General features: G+C 40.4%; 2 protein-coding genes across 4 annotated transcripts in view; one reads left to right on the top strand and one right to left on the bottom strand.

The window, feature by feature from the left end:
- The window catches only part of armc1l (armadillo repeat containing 1, like), a 69369-nt gene extending 65257 nt beyond the window's left edge, over window positions 1-4112 (bottom strand). The window contains exon 1 of the mRNA XM_041187314.1: window positions 4009-4112. The gene's annotated coding sequence lies outside the window, so the exon portion shown is untranslated. The remainder of the gene's footprint in view (window positions 1-4008) is intronic.
- mtfr2 (mitochondrial fission regulator 2) overlaps window positions 1-19590 on the top strand; it is a 50599-nt gene that overhangs the window by 25124 nt on the left and 5885 nt on the right. For all 3 annotated transcript variants that reach the window (XM_041187308.1, XM_041187309.1, XM_041187311.1), the window contains exons 4-7: window positions 4516-4634; window positions 5428-5657; window positions 7819-8110; window positions 8194-8374. In XM_041187308.1, the coding sequence (XP_041043242.1) occupies window positions 4516-4634; window positions 5428-5657; window positions 7819-8110; window positions 8194-8374 (822 nt within the window). The remainder of the gene's footprint in view (window positions 1-4515; window positions 4635-5427; window positions 5658-7818; window positions 8111-8193; window positions 8375-19590) is intronic.

Genomic DNA, 19590 nt, shown 5'->3' with positions numbered 1-19590 from the left:
TTCTTGTGTGTTTTGTTAATTTCCTGCACTTCTTTTTGCAGTTCCTACATCACTTGTTCCTCTACTCTCTTCCTTGTCTTGTTATTTTACTTCCTCATTGCCACAGCACTAGTTACTATCCTAATGCAGGCATTAGACCCAACATTACAGGGATACAACCGTTGAGATCCTGCTCTTGATTCCTGAATCTGTCCCCTAATTCCTAGAACTCCCTTTGCCGAATCACAAATTTATCCCTTCCTATATCATTGAAATCAACATGAGCCATGATTTCTGGCTGTTTACCCTAACCTCTTCAAAATCTTATGCATCAGTTGTACCTGGGGCACAGCACATCTTTTAGGTTTCTTGGTTGTGGTTGCAAATATACCAATCTGTTCCTTTTTATTACCAGTCATTTTATTTCACTTCCTCAGTCCCTTGGGCAACCACCCATTCAAGGTGCTGTGGCATCGGCTCTGGCTGACCACCAGTAACTTGCGGTCATTGTAACAGGACTTAGGTGCTAAATACCTGTTTGTCAATTTGAAATTAACGCACTTCCTCCTGTCTCCTCTTCCTACCCCAATGGATGTCACCCACATTCCTTCCTTAGTAATTCGCTCAGTTTGCAAAATGACTATATCTAGAGTGTGCTTTCTAACAACCGTTTAGCTTCCTATAGATGACCAAGTGTTCTCAGTTGCATTTTAAGCTCAGAAACTTTGAGCTTGATCACAAGCAGCCAGAAACATTTCCTGTATGTGGAATTTTCCTGGAGTTACAAGGTATCCACAAGTATTCTGTGCACATCAGAGGACTGAACTGCTATCCCTCCTTTGCTGCATTATGTTCAGCTGTTTCCTCTAAACAGTTTAATTAAAACAACATTTTTTAAAAATTCGTTCACGGGATGTGGGCTTCGTTAGCCAAGCCAACATTTATTGCCCATCCCTAGTTGCCCTTGAGAAGGTGGTGGTGAGCTGCCTTCTTGAACTGCTGCAGTCCATGTGTTGTGGATACACCTACAGTGCTGTTAGAAAGGGAGTTCCAGGATTTTGACCCAGCGACAGCGAAGAAACAGTGATGCATTTCCAAGTCAGGATGGTGAGTGACTTGGAGGGGAACTTCCAGGTGGTGGTGTTCCTATCTATCTGCTGCCCTTGTCTTTCTAGGAGGAAGTGGCCATGGGTTTGGAAGATGCAGTCAAAGGAGCCTTGGTGAATTCCTGCAGTGCATCTTGTAGGTGGTAAACACTGCTGCTACTGTGTATTGGTGGAGAAGGGAGTGAATGTTTGTGGATGTGGTGCTAATCAAGCGGGCTGCTTTGTCCTGGACGGTGTCAAGCACCTTAAGCGTTGTGGCAGCTGCACTCATCCATGCAAGTGGGGAACATTCCATCACACTCTTGACTTGTACCTTGTAAATGGTGGACAGGCTTTGAGGAGTCAGGAGATGAGTTACTCATCGTAGGTTTCCTAGCCTCTGACCTGCTCTTGTAGCTACAGCATCTATATGGCTATTCCAGTTCAGTTACTGGTCAATGGTAACCCCCCAGGATGTTGATAGTGGGGGATTCAGCGATGGTAATGCCATTGAACATCAAGGGGCGATGGTTAGATTCTCTCTTGATGGAGATGGTCATTGCCTGACACTTGTCTGGCACGAACATTACTTGCCACTTGTCAGCCCAAGCTTGGATATTGGATAAGGTCATTGATGAAGCAGCTGAAAATGGCTGGGCTTAGAACACTACCCTGAGGAAATCCTGCAGTGATGTCCTAGATCTGAGATGACTGACCTCCAATAACCACAACCATCTTCCTTTGTGCTAGGTATGACTCCAACCAGTGGAGGGTTTTCCCCCTGATTCCCATTGACTCCAGTTTTGCTAGGGCTCCTTGATGTCACAATCGGTCAAATGCTGCCTTGATGTGAAAGGCAGTCACTCTCACCTCACCTCAGGAGTTCAACTCTTTTGCCCATGTTTGAACCAAAGCTGAGTGGCCCTGGTGGAACCCAAACTGGGCGTTAGTGAGCAGGTAATTGCTAAGCAAGTGCCACTTGATTTCACTGTTGATGACCTCTTCCATTACTTTCCTGATGATGGATTGATGGGGCGGTATTTGGCCGGGTTGGATTTTTCCTCCTTTTTGTGTACAGGACATACCTGGGAAATGTTCCACATAGCCAGGTAATTGCCAGCATTGTAGCTGTACTGGATCAGCTTGGCTAGGGGTGTGGCAAGTTCTGGAGCACAAGTTTTCAGTACTATTGTCAGGGCCCAAAGCCTTTGCAGTATCCAATGCCTTTAGTTGTTTCTTGATATATGGAGTGAATCAAATTGGCTGAAGACTGGCATCTGTGATGCTGGGGACTTCCAGAGGAGGCCGAAATAGATCATCCACTTGGCACTTCTGGCTGAAGATTGTAGCAAATGCTTCAACCTTACCTCTTGTACGGATGTGCTGGGCTCCTCCATCATTGAGGATGGGAATATTTGTGAAGCTGCCTCCTCCAGTGAGTTGCTTAACAGTCCACCACCATTCATGACTGGATGTGGCAGGACTACAGAGCTTTGATCTGACCTGTTGGTTGTGGGATCACTTATCCCTGTCTATCACTTGCTGCTTATGCTGTTTGGCAGCAAGTAGTCCTGTGTTATAGCTTCACCAGGTTGACACCTCGTTTTTAGGTATGCTTGGAGCTGCACCTGGCAGGCCCTCCTGCACTTTTCATTGAACCAGGGTTGATCCCCTGGCTTGATAGTAATGGTAGATTGGGGGATATGCTGGGCCATGAGGGTACAGATAGTGTTGAGTACAATTCTGCTGCTGCTGATGGCCCACAGTGCCTCATGAGTTGCTAGATATGTTCAAAGTCAATCCCATCTAGCATGGTGGTGGTGCCACACAACACGATGGCGGGTATCCTCAATGTGAAGGCTGGACTTCATCTCCACAACAATTGTGCAGTGGATTTTCACTCCTTAGGCGGGTAGCTTGAGTTGAGAAATCTCCCGGCTTACCGGTCCCACCCCAATAGAAAGGTCCTCAAAAGCTATAACCTTTGCTACAGGTGCAGGATAGAGTCAGTACTACCACATCCCCCACCTCCACCCACCGCCAGGACGCAGATTGTAGGCAGCCAAAGGGGATGCAGAGGTTCAAGGCGGGCTGGTTAAAAGGCATGCCTCAGTTCTCTGGGACTTATTCCCAGCTATTTTGTTAGATTTTAGGCCTTCTGACCCTCATCCTTCATACCCTTTCAACTCTCACCCACTCCCCATGCCACCTTCGTGCTCCCATGCGAACTTAATGCCAACTCATGCCAACCCACCTTTTGGCCTTTACATCCTCCATGCCAACTCACCAAGTATCCACCATGGGCAGGCCCCAAGAGCCATGTTGAGATTAAACAAATTATGATCTAAATATCTAAAACAGCTTTCACAATATTAAAAAGCACTCCCATTCATGAAAGCCCATTCAAAACTTTTAAGTCTCCTCAAGTGTTAATCCATATAAAAATCAAACAAGCTTATTTTTGTAACCTCACATCAAAGACAGCTAATCCTTTAATAAACTCTTTGAGCTGTGAATTCAACTGTGAACTTACAAACCCTCTGCTGAGATAATTATAGCTTGTGGAAGGTAGCCAAGCATTCATAAAGATCCCTTAGGCAAATATCACCAAACAACAATCTGCTAGAACAGTGTTTTTGAACTCTCACTGACACAGGCAGCCTGTTTTTAAAAAAAAATTTAAATGGCTGGACATTTAAATAATCTCACATCATGACATTATCCACCCTTCGAGAGCCTTTACATCCACTCATTAAATTCATGCCTCCCACACCATGGGGTAAGGCTACAGCATAAATGGGGTCTGTTTGAACTCAGCACTGAATAGAAATGACCCTGCTGAATTCAGGTTTCCCTCATATATGAGTAATGCTCCACCTTTCCCTTACTAGCAAAATTAGGATCTGTCAGAAATGGAAGCAGAACTTCAGAATGCTGGTCCTACCTGCCACTTTTAATGGTCCAGTCTTTGTGAAAATCTGGGTCAAAAACCTCACCGTCTACTGTGCACTTTGCTACTCAAAGATATAGGCAAAGCTGTAATTGAAGATTTATCGCACTTTTGATAGTCAAGTTGCATGGCCTGAAAGATAAAAGTGGACAGTACATGTAAGGTTTGGGAGCCTTTGATTTTGAGTTTTTCTTTGGAAAATCACATCTAAATAGGCATCCTAGAAAATACTGTACTTTGCAGCTGACTGATTTTTTGACCAGAGACAGATTGTGTCTCCGTACCACTTACCAGGAAGTGGGCTTTTATAGATAAGTGCCTAATTTAAAGTCTTTATTTTTGGCAAACCCCTGGCAATTTGATTTCAGTTAGTATGTGTGCATTTATTACACACTGACATTTTTTGAAATCTATCTCTAGTTACCTTTATGTATCTTATTTGTAAGTGTCAATCCAATGAATAATTAAGTGTGATCAATATGACCTTTTGTTTTTTTATAGCTTTTGGCAGGACTAAGAGTGCCTGACTCATGTAATTATAGTCATAAACCTATGGTTCCAACTCTGGCTGATGTACCATGGATTGCTGATGATGAAGGTGAAACTTTCACTCGGTTCAGGTATGTATGCATACTCTTGCTTTCATATTGTAGGTATATTCATTGAGAGGTTAATAATCAAGCAGTTTGCTATATGTGGGCATTCATTAGAGCTAAGAATGTGTTGCCTGTTTTTTATGGATTTGTAGAATTTATTTTTACATATGCAAGTCCCTATAATAGTTTTAAAATTATTTTTAAATTGATTTCTATGCCTTAGCAAAGCACACTTTCAAAATAGACAATATCATTCTGAAACAGGGTTCAACCTCATCCACAGCATTAAGTGACAGACACAGGGGAGGTGGCGGAATAGTGGTACTAGTCACTGGACTAGTATTCCAGAGACCCAGGGTAACGCTCTGAGGACCCAGGTTCGAATCCCACCACAATAAATTCAATAAATATCTGAAATTAAAAGTCTGATGATGACCATGAAACCATTTGCTGATTGTCGTAAAAACCCATCTTTAGGGAAGGACATCTGCCATCCTTAATTAGGGAACTAGCCTAGCCCAAATGAGAAAAATGATGTCCAATTATACAAAACAAGGGTTAACAAAAAGGTCTAATCTATGTTTGAATTAGTGCAACAGTTAAGCTGCAAGTAAGCCATATAATCAGAAAACAGCAGTATAACCAGTAATTCTTTTAATAAAATGTGTTAATAAGGTCTAACTTACTACAATGTAGTATTAATAAAGGCTCTGGAGTAATTCATAATTGGAGCATTTTATCCAAGACAAAATTGGGAATGAAATTGTTAAAAATCTGATTTGTGTAATGTTGAGATTGAATTGTTTGTTTTTTCAAGGAATGAAGTTCGCCCTGTCAAAGTTGAACAGATGATCAGCCCAATGCAAGAATGTTGCAGGCCAACAGCTTCTGTAAATCATTTAAAAAGCAGGAATAATACTTGGAATCTTGGTGCATCAAATGAAAGTGCCTTGAATAAAATCTCTCAACTTGAAGATGAGTTATCTCGTCTGAGGTCTCAAATTGCTATGCTTGTTACAATGCAGAATCAAACACTGGATACTCCCTGTAAGTTTTGAGATTTAAAAAAAACTTGCATTTATATAGAGCCTTTCATGACCTGAGATTGTAAATTTGCATTTATATAGTGTCTTTCATGATTTCAGGGCATACCAAAGGGCTTCACAGCCGGTGAAGTAATCAGCGAATGTTAAATATTTGTTGACCAGTGCTCAAAACGTCTTTGTTGACTTGGTACTTGGTACCCTGTAGTCTTCTGCCAGGGAATTTTCACAGGAGGTGCACAGTGAATGTAGTTGTTGGTCATATTACTTTAAAAAGTTTACTAAGTTTTCCTTAAATGTATCTTTAAAGGGCATGGAGATTAAGATTTATGGAAGATTGTTCCAATCCTTAATAAATCTTGGGAGGAGGGAGTGGTGGGGGGGTGGGGGGAGGAGTAAAGGAGTTAGTAAAGGAAACATGTTGGGGTGTACACAGTTGGAGCTGTAGGCTATGATAACCTAAAATGAGTATCAGAGGTAAGGAGACTTTGCAAAGGTAGATTGTGTAAAGCAGAAAAAGCAATTCATTTCTTAGATAAAAGCAAAATACTGCGGATACTGGAAATCTAGAACAAAAACAAAAATACCTGGAAAAACTCAGCAGGTCCGACAGCATCTGCAGAGAGGGACACAGTCGACGTTTTGAGTCCAAATCATACGGACTCGAAACGTCGACTGTGTCCCTCTCTGCAGATGCTGTCGGACCTGCTGGGTTTTTCCAGGTATTTTTGTTTTTGTTCAATTCATTTCTTTAATGTATGCAGTAGATGAAATATGAAAGCCCTTTTTGAGAGTAATGCTTTGGTTAGACTGTATCGTGAGTACTGTGTTTTAATCCTGGTCACTGGGTCACAAGGGACACTCAGATCTTGAAGGTGGTGCAGAGAAGAATAACCGGACTACTAACAGACTATGAAGACATTTTGAAGAAACTTGAGCTTTTTAACCTTGACAGCTCACTAAGAGGAGAGCTCTTAGAAGTAGCTAAAGTAATAAATGGTGTACAAAGGTAATTCTGCAGCACTACTTCAAGTTAAATGTGAGCTAAGAAAAAGGAATGGATCCAAATTAATAAAAAGCAAATTTAGGACTGATGTCAGTGTAGTGTTCAAAGTATTCTGTGTTTGATAAAGTGTGTCTGTTGAATGTTTGATTAGTTAAGCCTGCTGTGATGACTCAGAAAAGTAAACAAACATCACAGAAGCTGCTAGAATCTAAGAGCTGAAAGATGGAGTAGACATTTTGAATTATAGGCTTTTGAGAAATATTTTAAAATAAATTTCCAATTACAGACACAGAATCTAGTGTGTCATCTCTGCATTGCTTTGAGAAATAAAATACACAATAAACTGGCAAACACCACGGTCAGGAAGTTCTTCACACAGTGAGTAATCAGCATGTGGAATGAATTTCACAGACATGGAAGAAGTAAAAGCTGGAACTATTTATGTAGCTGAATGATAAAAGGGGTTGGAGCATCTGAATAACACAGAATACTTTGAACACTACACTGACATCAGTCCTAAAGTGGAACAGGCTGAGCAGCCCATTGTATTCTATCTCTCTTTTGCAAAATAGGGAAAAACTGTTCTCTCTTTTGCAAAATAGGGAAAAAATAATTAAAAACCCATTAAAAAAATAAGATTTTCAGAAAATGTATCTTTCAAAGCTGCACATTCCTGCAGTTTTAGCAAGTTGAGAAAAACAGACGTTCCTGTTTTTCATATTGGAGCAGATGGATGAATAGAAAATGGCTGATGTGTAGAATTAACTCATCCCATCAACCTCAATAAAGAACATGTTAAAATTTGGCAGTTCTGTTGAAGGGTCATAAGGACTCGAAACGTCAACTCTTTTCTTCTCCACCGATGCTGCCAGACCTGCTGAGTTTTTCCAGGTAGTTCTGTTTTTGTTTTGGATTTCCAGCATCTGTAGTTTTTTGTTTTTATGTTAAAATTTGGATCCAGTCATTATAGTTCAGAAATCTGTACTGAATCTAGCTATCTACTGTGTATGTTTTATATTTCATTTTAATTTTTTTTAAGTAGCTAATTGATCGCAATAATCTCATTATGAATTGTATTTCAACATTTAAACATTATTCGTTTAAAATAAACTGCTGCTAAATTTGATACAATTAGGACTAAATGGCTTTCCCATTGTAGGTACTCCTGCTGCCTCCGTTCCTCCTCCAAAATTAACATCCACACCACTTGGTGCTTTGTGTGATCCATTGACAACTGCTCCACCTCCTCCACCACCACCACCTCCACCAATGTCAACTACTGAGAACAGTGCTGCATCTGCTGGAGATCTTGTCAGAGAATGCCAAGCTATGAGAAGGAATTCTAGTCATGTGACCATCAAACCAAAGCTAAATGAAAAATTCTTAGAGCCCTTCAGCATGATGGATGTCTTGAAGGACATGCAGAATGTCAAATTAAGAGTAGTGGCGAGGTAAATTTCTCTCTTTTAAACAAAAGGTATGGGAACATTTTTCATGGATTTAGCATTGTTTAATAACATTCTTATTTTCAAAGGTCACCTGGAGGAACACCCATGGGGAAGAAGCCAGCAATAAAAGCATCTGTGTCTGATCCAGCAGCACTGATTGCTGATGCTTTAAAACGCAAGTTTTCGCATAGATACATGAATGATTCTTCTGACAATGAAAATGAGCCCTTTGAATTCTCTCCATTGTCAAGTCCAGAGTCTTCAAGGGTATGTTGGTTTAAATGAAGCATCGAGCTATTAAGTTCTTTAGTATGGTTTTCCAAGTTTTTTTTTAATATCACGTTTATTGTGGAATAGTTTTTGAAAAAATGCAACTGTTGAGTTCAGTAATTTGACCTCCAAGTTGTAGAGATCATTCCAAAATTTTGGTGTAAGGTTATAGATCTGAAATGATAACTGTTTCTCTTACCATAGATGCTGCCAGACTTGCTGAGTATTTCCAGCATTACTGTTTTTATTTTAGATTTCCAGCATCTGCAGTATTTTGCTAATGCAAAATTCTGTTGGAAGTTATTTGATAGTAATATGAGTTTTGCCATATATATCACCAGTAGATTTGATTTTGGATTTCTTAATGGCTAAATTATTTTTTGTTATCCCAATAAAGATTTGATAGGCGGCACTGGCTGCTTCAGTGCCTCAAACCTGCATTTGGCCCCATATTTGCATTTGCAAAAGGCCTAATGTCTACTTCAGGCATGGAGAAAGGTATACACTTCCTGCCTTCCTTATTAGAGCCTTATTAGTCCAAGTAGCACCCGAGAAACAGGTTCTCTGTGAAGCAGTTTTCGGTGCAAGTTTTATCTGAGCTTAGTGTCTTTTTTTTGCTTTGGAAACTTTCAAAACATCTGCATTTTTTTCTAAAGTGTTTTCTGCCAGATTGATTACAATGTATTTATCATTTAAATCTTATGCAGGATTTTCATACTTAGAGATTTGATTGGCAATTAATAGGGAACGTTCATCCCCATCTTGTTTTTGCTCATACAGCAGTTATATTACTGAATGTAGTAATATTTAGGCGGTCTGCAATAGTTTTATTTAATTTCTGTTTCTGTATGGGTATTCTCCTTCAACGGTGCCAGCAAAATTAGCAAAAAGTGTTCCCCTAAGTTATCTTGACTCTCTTGGAAAATAGTGGACCCTGGGGTAAACATAATGAATTTAAGTAAGTGGGTAAATCTAGGAGTAGCTTACATACGAACATACAAATTATGAGCAGGAGTAGGCCATTCGGTCTATTGACCCTGCTCTGCCATTTGATAAGATCATGGCTGATCTGATTGTGGCCTAAACTCCACTTTCCTGCCTACTTCCATAGCTTTTGACTCTCTTGTCAAGCAACGACTTATCTAACTCAGCCTTAGAAATATTCAATGACCCTGCCTCCAATGCTCTCTGGGGAAGAGAATTCCAAAGACCAATGACCCTCTGAAAGAAAAAAATTCCCTTAATCTCCATCTTAAATGGGAGAACAGTTATTTTTAAACTGTGTCCCTAGTTCTAGACTCTCCCACAGCATCCACCCTGTCAATTCCCCTCAGATCTTATATGTTTCAATAAAATCACCCCTTAGTCTTCTAAACTCCTATGGATATAGGCCCGAACTATCCAACCTTTCCTCATAAAATAATCCCTTAATCCCAGGAGTCAGGTGAGTGAACCTTCTCTGAACTGCTTCTATTGCTATTATATATTTTCTCAAGTAAGGAGACCAAATTTCCCCACTTATATATTCCAATCCCCTAAAATAAAAGACAACATTCCATTTGCCTTCCTAATTACCTGCTGTACCTGCATACTAACTTTTTGTTATTCATGAACCAGGACACCTATATCCCCCTGTACTGTAGTGCTTTTGCAGTCTTTCTCCATTTAAATAATATACTGTTGTTCTATTCTTCCTGCTAAAGTGGATGAGTTCACATTTTCCCACACTGTGCTCCATCTGCCAAATGTTTTGCCCATTCATTCACTGACCTATCTAAATCCTTTGGAGACTCATTATGTCTTCCTTACAATTTACTTTCCAACTATCTTTGTGTCATCAGCAAATTTAGCAACCATGCATTTAGGCCTTTCATCCAAGTCACTTATATAGACTGTAAATAGTTGAGGCCCCAGCTCTGATCCCTGTGGCACTCCACTGGTTACAGTTTGCCAACCCCAAAATGACCCATTAATACCCACACTTTGCTTCCTGTTAGTCAACCAATCCTCTATCCATGATAATATCTTACCCCTACACCATGAGCTCTTATTTTGTATAGTAACTTTTAATAATGCACCTCATCAAATGCCTTTTGGAAATCCAAGTACAACACACCTAGAGGTTCCCCTTTATCCACATTAATTGTTACTTGCTCAAAAAACTCTAATAAATTAGTCAAACATGATTCCTCTTTCACAAAACCACATTGACTTTGCCTAATTGCATTAAGACTTTCTAAGTGCCCTGCTATAATCTCCTTGATAATAGATTCTAGCATTTTCCTTATGAGAAATGTTAGGCTAACTGGCCTGTAGTTGCCCGCTTTCTGTCGCCCTCCTTTCTTGAATAACTGAGTTACATTTACAATTTTTCAATCCAATGGGACCTTTCCAGAATTGAGGGAATTTTGGAAAATTACAACCAATGCATCTACTTTCTCACTTATTAGCCCCAAACATTCCTTTCAGATGAAGCAGCACCTCACTTGCATCCCCTTCAATTTGGTCTACTGTATTCGCTGCTCCCAATATGGTTTCCTCTACACTGGGGAGACTAAACACAGACTGGATGACTACTTTGCGGAACACCTTTGCTCAGTCCACAAACATGACCCAGACCTTCCTGTCACTTGTTGCAATGTTCCAGTGAAGCCCAATGCAAACTGGAGGAACAGCACCTCATCTGTCAATCGTTTCTATGTTGTGCTTTATGGAGCGCTGACCCTTGTGCTGCTATTAATGGATGCTGCTATCTTACCTATATGCCACTGTTAGCACCTTCTTTAGTCTTTCACACTACTATTAACACTCCCTTTGCCTTCTTTGTCAATCTCTCCTCAGCCTCCATCTATCCCTGACCTTCTATTTTGCTCCATCCCCCTCTTAAACAGTATAAAATCTATCACATTTCTACTTTAGCTCTGAAAAAGAGTCATATGGACTTGAAATGTTAACTCTGTTTCTCTCTCCACAGATGCTGCCAGACATGCTGAGTTTTTCCAACATTTTCTGTTTTTATTTCAGATTTCCAGCATCTGGAGTATTTTGCTTCATCTACTATTTCCGCATTTTAGGACCCTAAGATGAAGGCCACCTGGTATGGTGACTTGTCAGCCTTTAGTTCTAATAGTTTTGTCAGTACCCTTTCCCTGGTGACTATAAGTTCCTCCCTCCCATCACCTCTTGATTTACAAGTAGTTTTAGGATGTTATTTGTGTCTTCCATAGTAAAGACATTCAATGCTTCCACTATTCCTTGGACTCACCCGCTAGAGGATGCCACTCACTTTAGTTACCCTTGCCCTTTTTAAACACTTGTAGAAACTCTTACCATCAGATTTTATATTTCTACCTAGCTTTCTCTCGTACTCTAATTTCTCCTGGTGTCTTTCTTTCTAACTGGAATGTAGTTTGCTGAACATTATGAAATATCTCCTTAAACGTCTGCCACTGCAGGGCACCTACCCCTTAACCTATTTTCCCAGTTCACTTTAGTCAGCTCTATCTTATACCCTTGTCTGCACCCCTGTTGCTAGGCAACAGCCCAATTCTTCTACTCTTGTTTGTTTAACCTAGCTGCAACAGTCATAAAAAAATCTCATTAGAAATGCAGGCACCTTTTTAAAGTGAAACTAAAACTCAATTTGACCTTTCTTAACTCACAAATACAGAAAAACAAATCAAGCTTAAATTTTAAAGCTAAAACTCATTCCTAACACCCACAAATACAAATATAACTTACTTGAACTGTTTCTATTTCCTAACAAATTCTTCCTATTCTCCCTGCCAAAGTGAACATGTTCACTTGTTCAATATGTTATACTCCATTTGCCAAATTTTTGCCCACTTGCTTAACCTGTCTATATCCCTTTAATTTAGAACCCTATCAAATACCTTTTGGAAATCCAAGTGTACCACATCTACTGGTTCCACTTTATCTACCCTGAATGTTCCTTCATCAAAAACTTCATAGATTAGTTAAACACTATTTCCCTTTCAAAAAGCCATGTTGGCTCTGCCTGATCAAATCGTGATTATCTAAGTACAGTAAAGTCCTGATCATTTGCTGGGGGCAGTTAAGTTCCCATGAAACCTCGCAAATGGCAAAATCGCGAACGACGAATGTGCTTTCCAAGAGAGTCAACAGTGCAATGACTGCTTTGGTTTGTGCAGTTACTGTACAGCAAATTGTGGTATGTGACAAACGGGGAAGCCTCTGAACTCAATGTTGCAACAAAAGAACCCAACTACAGACTCATTTGCTCTTTTAACATCTAAGACATATATTGAAAATTTTAAAAAGAGACAATCCTCATTTAAGAAAAACATGATTATCACCAGTAGACAAGCATAAAACTTAAAAACAAATAATTGCAAAATATTTTCATTTAAAAAATGACAAAGTAGCATTCTCTTTGACTCTGGCTATTGTGCATTGTCCCTCCTCTCATTGCCAAATTTTATTGAATCAGGTGTTGATGCATTTACATAAAAAGATAAATAAATCGATGAACATTTCAAAATTGAACAGAGCCGTTATTGCAGCTTTGGAGTGAGAGATTCGGACATTTCTAAGTTAATCTCTCAGTATGGACTGCACTTCTGCTACAACCATCCCAGGCACCACTTCTCAGTCCTGTTGGAAAGCTGCTTAAAAAAGAGAATTAAATGTCCACGGCCATAATTAATGGAAGGAATCTGCTTCCAGAGACTTGGACACCAGCTCCCCATTAAAACGTGCTGAGGTCTCTGCTTCTCTTTGGCACCAACCACTGACCATGGCCACATCCACCCAGAATAGAATTAATAAAATGGAATAAATTTCATTTAGAATAAAGTGTCTTTAATGAGGGAGGGGAAAGAAAACATGGATAAGCGAACAATTGCTCACGCAACAGATGATCTGATGTACAAAGGCTTTAGTGTAGGTCAGTGAATACGCAAACAAAGAAGTCAGGAAAGGTGGGATTTTACTGTATCCTGCTATAACCTCCTTAATAATGGCTTCTAACACTTTCTGTATGACAGATGTTTTGCTAACTGATCTATAGTTTCCTGCTTTCTGCCTCCCTCCTTTTTCAAATAAAGGTGTTACATTAGCTATTTTCCAATCTGCTGGAACTTTTCCAGAATCTAAAATAGTTTTAAGATCATAACCAATGCTTTTGCTATCTGTGCTGCCACTTCTTTTAAGACCATAGGATGCAGGCCATCCAACCCTGGGGACTTGTCAACCTTTAGGTCTAATAGTTTTCCAAGCGCCCTTGCTTGCCCTGGTGATGGTCAGTGTATTAAGTTTGTCCCTCCCTATCACCTCTTGATTTTTAAGAATCTTTGGAAAATAGTTGTTTGGTAGTACAGAACTTGAGCATTGATGTAAAAAGACAAACTTTTTATCTTGCACTCATCACTTGTGAATCATCCTGATAAGTGCAAGACAAAAAGCTTTGACACCATGTGTTTTTCAGCAATCTTTGAGAAGCTTTCTAAGTCCTCTACCATGATGACAGACACAAAATATCTGTTCAACATCTCCATCATTTCTTTGTTTTCCATTATCAATTCCCAGGCACTCTCTCTAGGGTCCAACTCTAGCTTTAGTTACTCTTTTCCTATTCAAATACTTGTAAAAACTTTTACTATCTGTTTTTATATTACTAACTAGCCTTCTCTCATACTCTGTTTTCTGCCTCTTTATTATCTGTATAGTCATGCTTTCCTGGTTCTTAATCTGTCCAATCCTCTGATCTACCACTAATCTTTGCAGATTTGTACAGTGTTTCTTTCAGTTTAATACTATCCTTCACTTACTTACTTAGCCACGGATGATGCTTCCTTCTCAAAGAGCCTTTCTTTCTCACTGGGATAAATCTTTTCTGAGCATTATTAAATACCTCCTTAAAAGTCTGCCAGTGCAACTCTATCGTGCTACCTTTTAACCTAGCTTCCAAGTTCACCTTAGCCAACTGTGCCATCATGCTCTCTTATGTTAAAAGCAAAATACTGCAGATGCTGGAAATTTGAAATGAGGTTTCCAGCATTTTCTGTTCTTATTTAAAATTTCCAGCATCTGCGGTATTTTGTTTTTATCATAGAGACTTTTCGGGACAATTTCTTAGAGCATTATGTTTTAGAGCCAGCCAGAGAGCTAGATCTGGTAATGTGCAATGAGACAGGGTTAATCAATAACCCCATGGTAAAGTACCTCTAGGTGACAATGATTACATCATGATAGGATTTCATGTTCATCTTGAAATGGAGAAGTGTGGGTCCATGACCCAAATAGAGGTAGCTAGGAGAGAATGAAATAAAATACAAAATGCTGGAAAAACTCAGCAGGTCTGGCAGCATCTGTGGAGAGAGAAACAGAGTTGACGTTTTGAGTCCGTATGATTCTTCTTCAGAGTCTATGAATTAATTTTGCAGGCTACCTTTGCCAATCTGATTTTCCCAATCTACATGTAGATTAAAGTCATCAATGTTTATTGTGGTACCTTTCGTATACACCCCATCTATTTCTTCCTGCATGTTCTGTCCTACAGTGTAACTACTGTTAGGAGGCCTATAAAGTACTCCTACAAGTGACCTCTTAGGTTTACTATTTCTTACCTCTACCCAAACTGATTCTACACCTTGATAAAAGCAAAATACTGCAGATGCTGGAAATCTGAAACAAAAACAGAAAATGCTGGAAAAATTCACCAGGTCTGATAGCATCTGTGGAGAGAGAAACAGAATCGACGACTCGAATCCATATGACCCTTCTTCAGAGCTACCAGATTCGACATCTTGCTTTTTCCAGCTAAGTATTCTCTCAGTATTGAACTAATGTAATACTTAATTAACAGAGAGTTACCCCACCACCTTTTCCTGGACTCCCCTTGCACTAAGGTGTTGTCAGTTGCAGGCATATTGGGAAATGGCACAGTGAGGGTGACATCCAATTGGGAAACACAAAAACTGGGAGAAGCGAGTACTGGTTGAGTGTACTTAATGAGGCACTTATTCCTAATCCAATCCAAATTGGATTCTAGACATTTTCTATATTCTAGTTTCTTTGAAGGTATGCCTGTAATTGATGCCAGTGGAGCAAGGGAAAATGCTGTAACCAGCCAAGTAGGAGATATAACTCCAGCATGATGCCACCACCAAACACATCTTCCCTTCACCCCCACTATCGGCATTCCGTAGGGATCGCTCCCTCCGGGACACCCTGGTCCACTCCTCCATCACCCCCTACTCCTCAACCCCCTCCTATGGCACCACCCCATGCCCACGCAAAAGGTGCAACACCTGCCCCTTCACTTCCTCTCTCCTCACCGTCCAAGGGCCCAAACACTCCTTTCAAGTGAAGCAGCATTTCACTTGCATTTCCCCCAACTTAGTCTACTGCATTCGTTGCTCCCAATGCGGTCTCCTCTACATTGGAGAGACCAAATGTAAACTGGGCGACCGCTTTGCAGAACACCTGCGGTCTGTCCGCAAGAATGACCCAAACCTCCCTGTCGCTTGCCATTTTAACACTCCACCCTGCTCTCTTGCCCACATGTCTGTCCTTGGCTTGCTGCATTGTTCCAGTGAAGCCCAACGCAAACTGGAGGAACAACACCTCATCTTCCGACTAGGCACTTTACAGCCTTCCAGACTGAATATTGAATTCAACAACTTTAGGTTGTGAGCTCCCTCCCCCATCCCCACCCCCTTTCTGTTTCCCCCTTCCTTTTTTTTCCAATAAGTTAATAGATTTTTCTTTTCCCACCTATTTCCATTATTTTTAAATATTTTAAAATCTTTTATGCTCTCCCCACCCCCACTAGAGCTATACCTTGAGTGCCCTACCATCCATTCTTAATTAGCACATTCGTTTAGATAATATCACCAACTTTAACACCTATGTGTTCTTTTGTTCTATTGTTGTTGACATCTTTCGATGATCTGCTTCTATCACTGCTTGTTTGTCCCTACAACCACACCCCCCCTCCACTTCTCTCTCTCTCTCTCTCCGCCCCCCCCCCCCCCCCCCCCCCCCCCCCCCACACACACACCTTAAACCAGCTTATATTTCAACTCTTTCTTGGACTCGAACTCAAGTTCTGTCGAAGGGTCATAAGGACTCGAAACGTCAACTCTTTTCTTCTCCGCCGATGCTGCCAGACCTGCTGAGTTTTTCCAGGTAATTCTGTTTTTGTTTAGGAGATATACAAGTTTGGGCCAGGGAGTTACCAAATATGTGCACACTGGAATAATATGGTTTGTTTTAAGATCACCTAGATTTAATATTATTGATAGGCTGGACTCATTTACTGTAGTTTAATTAATTAGTTTAGGGATGGTCTAAAATTGTGATTCACTTTTTCTAGAAATCTAATACTCATGGGGCTGGATTTTATGGGTTTTACTGCTCATTTCCCCTGGTAGAAAAGTCAGACTGCCCTGCAGTGATAATATACTGGTGGTCTTAATGAGGTCAGTGTGGAACTTCTGCCCCTCAGGAAAAGGAAGTCCTGCCACAAGAGCTGCCGGCCAGTCAGATTGGTCAGGGCTCAGTAGTCCCAGCAGCACCAGAAGCAAGTATTAGCAGCTGCTGGAGCTACAGGAGAGTCACTGGGAATGTGTCGTGGAAGTCAGACTAAGGTAAGTCAAAGCTTTATGGGCAGGGGGGCATTGGGGACTCTGGAAGGGGTGGTGAGGGTTTGGGGTCTTGGGTTTTGGAGGTCAGGGAAGGAGGCACAAAGGGGGAAGAGGATCAATGGGTATATGCCCATGATATGCACAAAGCACATCCCTCCCCCAAATGAGGTAGCCCCGAAGCCACTTCATCCTGTCTTTTTACCTCAGATGGTGAAAAAGCAATCTGTCCTCTTTCATCAGCCCACTATATTATGGCAGCGGAGGCAGAATTAGGCCCTTGATTGGCTAGTTAAGGACCTTAATAGGCCTAACAGCAGGTGGGCTTATTTTTCACCCACTGTATAATGGGGACAGCTTTGGGGTGGGCAGAAGTCAGCAGGCTAGCTGCCTGTCCTATTTTACGTGCTCTCCCTACATCAAACACACCTGGGATGAGGAATGGAGGAGTGGGGAAATTCCCCCCATGATCTAAAGATGAGCATTTGTGCATTTTGCATGTCTTTTTCAGTTGCTGAATTATACCTCTTTATTTGAAAATCTGTCTCCTGAAGATAGTACATATGAATTAGCAGGAGTGGGCCAGTCGGCCCCTCAAGCCTGCTCTGCCATATAATAAGATCATGGCTAATCTGATTTTGACCTCATATTCCTGCTTACCCCTTATAACCTTTCACCCCCTTGCTTATCAAGAATCTATCTACCTCTGCCTTAAAGATATTCAAGGACTTTGCCTCAACCACCTTTTGAGGAAGAGAATTCCAAAATCTCAGAGACCTCTGAGAGAGAATTTTTTTCTCATTTCTGTCCTAAAAGGGCAATTTCTTATTTTGAAACAGACCTCTGAGTTCTCCTACAAGAGGAAATATTCTTTCCATTTTCACCCTGTCAAGCCCCCTCAGGATCTTTTATGTTTTAATCAAGTTACCTGTCATGAAGAATACTCTTCTTAACTCCAACATATACAAGCCTAGCATGTCCAGTCCTTCCTTATAAGATAATCCACCCATTCCAGGTATTAATCTAATAAACCTTTTCTGAACTGCTTCTAATGCATTTACATCTTTCCTTAAATAAGGAGATCAATATTGTACACAACACTTCAGATGTGGACTCACCAGTGCCCTGTATAACTGAAGCATAACCTCCCTACTTTTGTAATCAATTCCCCTCACAATAAATGATAACATTCTATTAGCTTTGCTAATTATTTGCTGCACCTGCATACTAACCTTTCGCAACACCCAGATCCCTTTGCATCTCAGAGCTCTGCAATCTTTCACTATTTAGATAATATGCCCCTTTTTTGTTCGTCCTGCCGAAATGGACAACCTCATATTGTCTTACATTATACTCCATTTACCAGATGTTTTCCCACTCACCTAACCTATCTATATTCTTTTGTAGCCTCCTCGTGTCCTCTTTGTAACTTACTTTCCTACCAACCTTTGTGACATCAGCAAATTTAACAACTATACCATCGGTCCCTTCTTCCAAATCACTTATATAGTTTGTAAACAGTTCAGGCCTCAGCACTGATCTCTGTAGCACACCACTCATCACATCCTGCCAACTAGAAAATGAGCCATTTATGCCTAATTTCTGTTTCCTGTTAGCCAGCCAATCTTCTATCCATGCCAATATGTTACCGCTATACCATGAGCTTTTATTTTTCGCAATAACCTTTGATGAGGCACCTATCAAATACCTTATGAAAATCTAAGTACAGTTCACCCACTGGTCCCCCATTATGCGCAGCACCTGTTACTTCTTCAAGGAACTCCAATAAATTGGTTAAACATGATATTCCTTTCACAAAGCCATGTTGACTCTGCCTGATTATCTTGAATTTATCTAAGTGCCCTGTTATAACGTCTTTAATAATAACTTCTAATGTCTTCTCTATGGCAGATGTTAAGCTTTTTGTCTCCCTCCTTTTTTGAATGGAGGAGTTGCATTAACTATTTCCCAATCAAAAGGAACCTTCCTAGAATCTAGGGAATTTTGGAAAATTAAAACCAATGCATCAACTATTTCACTAGTCACTTCTTTTAAGACTCTAGAATGAAATCCAGGACCCAGGGACTTATCAACCCACAGATCCAAAAATTTGCTAAGTACCACTTCCCTGGTGAGAGTTCCTCCATTCCTCCCAATTCCTGATTTACGGCTATTTTACTTGTATCTTCAATAGTGAAGACTGATGCAAAATTCATTCAATTTATCTACCATCTCCTTATTTTCCATTAATAATTCCCCAGACTTGCTTTCTATAGGACCGATGCTCACTTTGTTAACTCTTTTCTCTATAGAAACTCTTACTGTCTGTCTCTACATTTCTAGCTTTTTCTCGTACTCTAATTTTTCCCTCCTTATTAATCTTTTAGCCATTCTTTGCTGTTTTTTATATTCTATCCAATCTTCTGACCTGCCACCCATCTTTGCACAATTATATGCTTTTTCTTTAAGTTTGCTACTATCTTTAACTTTTTTAGTTAACCACAGATGGTCAATCCTCCCCTTGGAGCTTTCCTTTCTTGTTGGAATGTATCTATTCTGTGTATTCTGAAATATCCCCTTAAGTGT

This window comes from Carcharodon carcharias, chromosome 5, assembly GCF_017639515.1.
Source record: "Carcharodon carcharias isolate sCarCar2 chromosome 5, sCarCar2.pri, whole genome shotgun sequence".
Classification (NCBI taxonomy): domain Eukaryota; kingdom Metazoa; phylum Chordata; class Chondrichthyes; order Lamniformes; family Lamnidae; genus Carcharodon; species Carcharodon carcharias.
The sequence above is the reverse complement of the archived record's forward strand: the minus strand, read 5'-3'. Positions and strand labels throughout refer to the sequence as shown.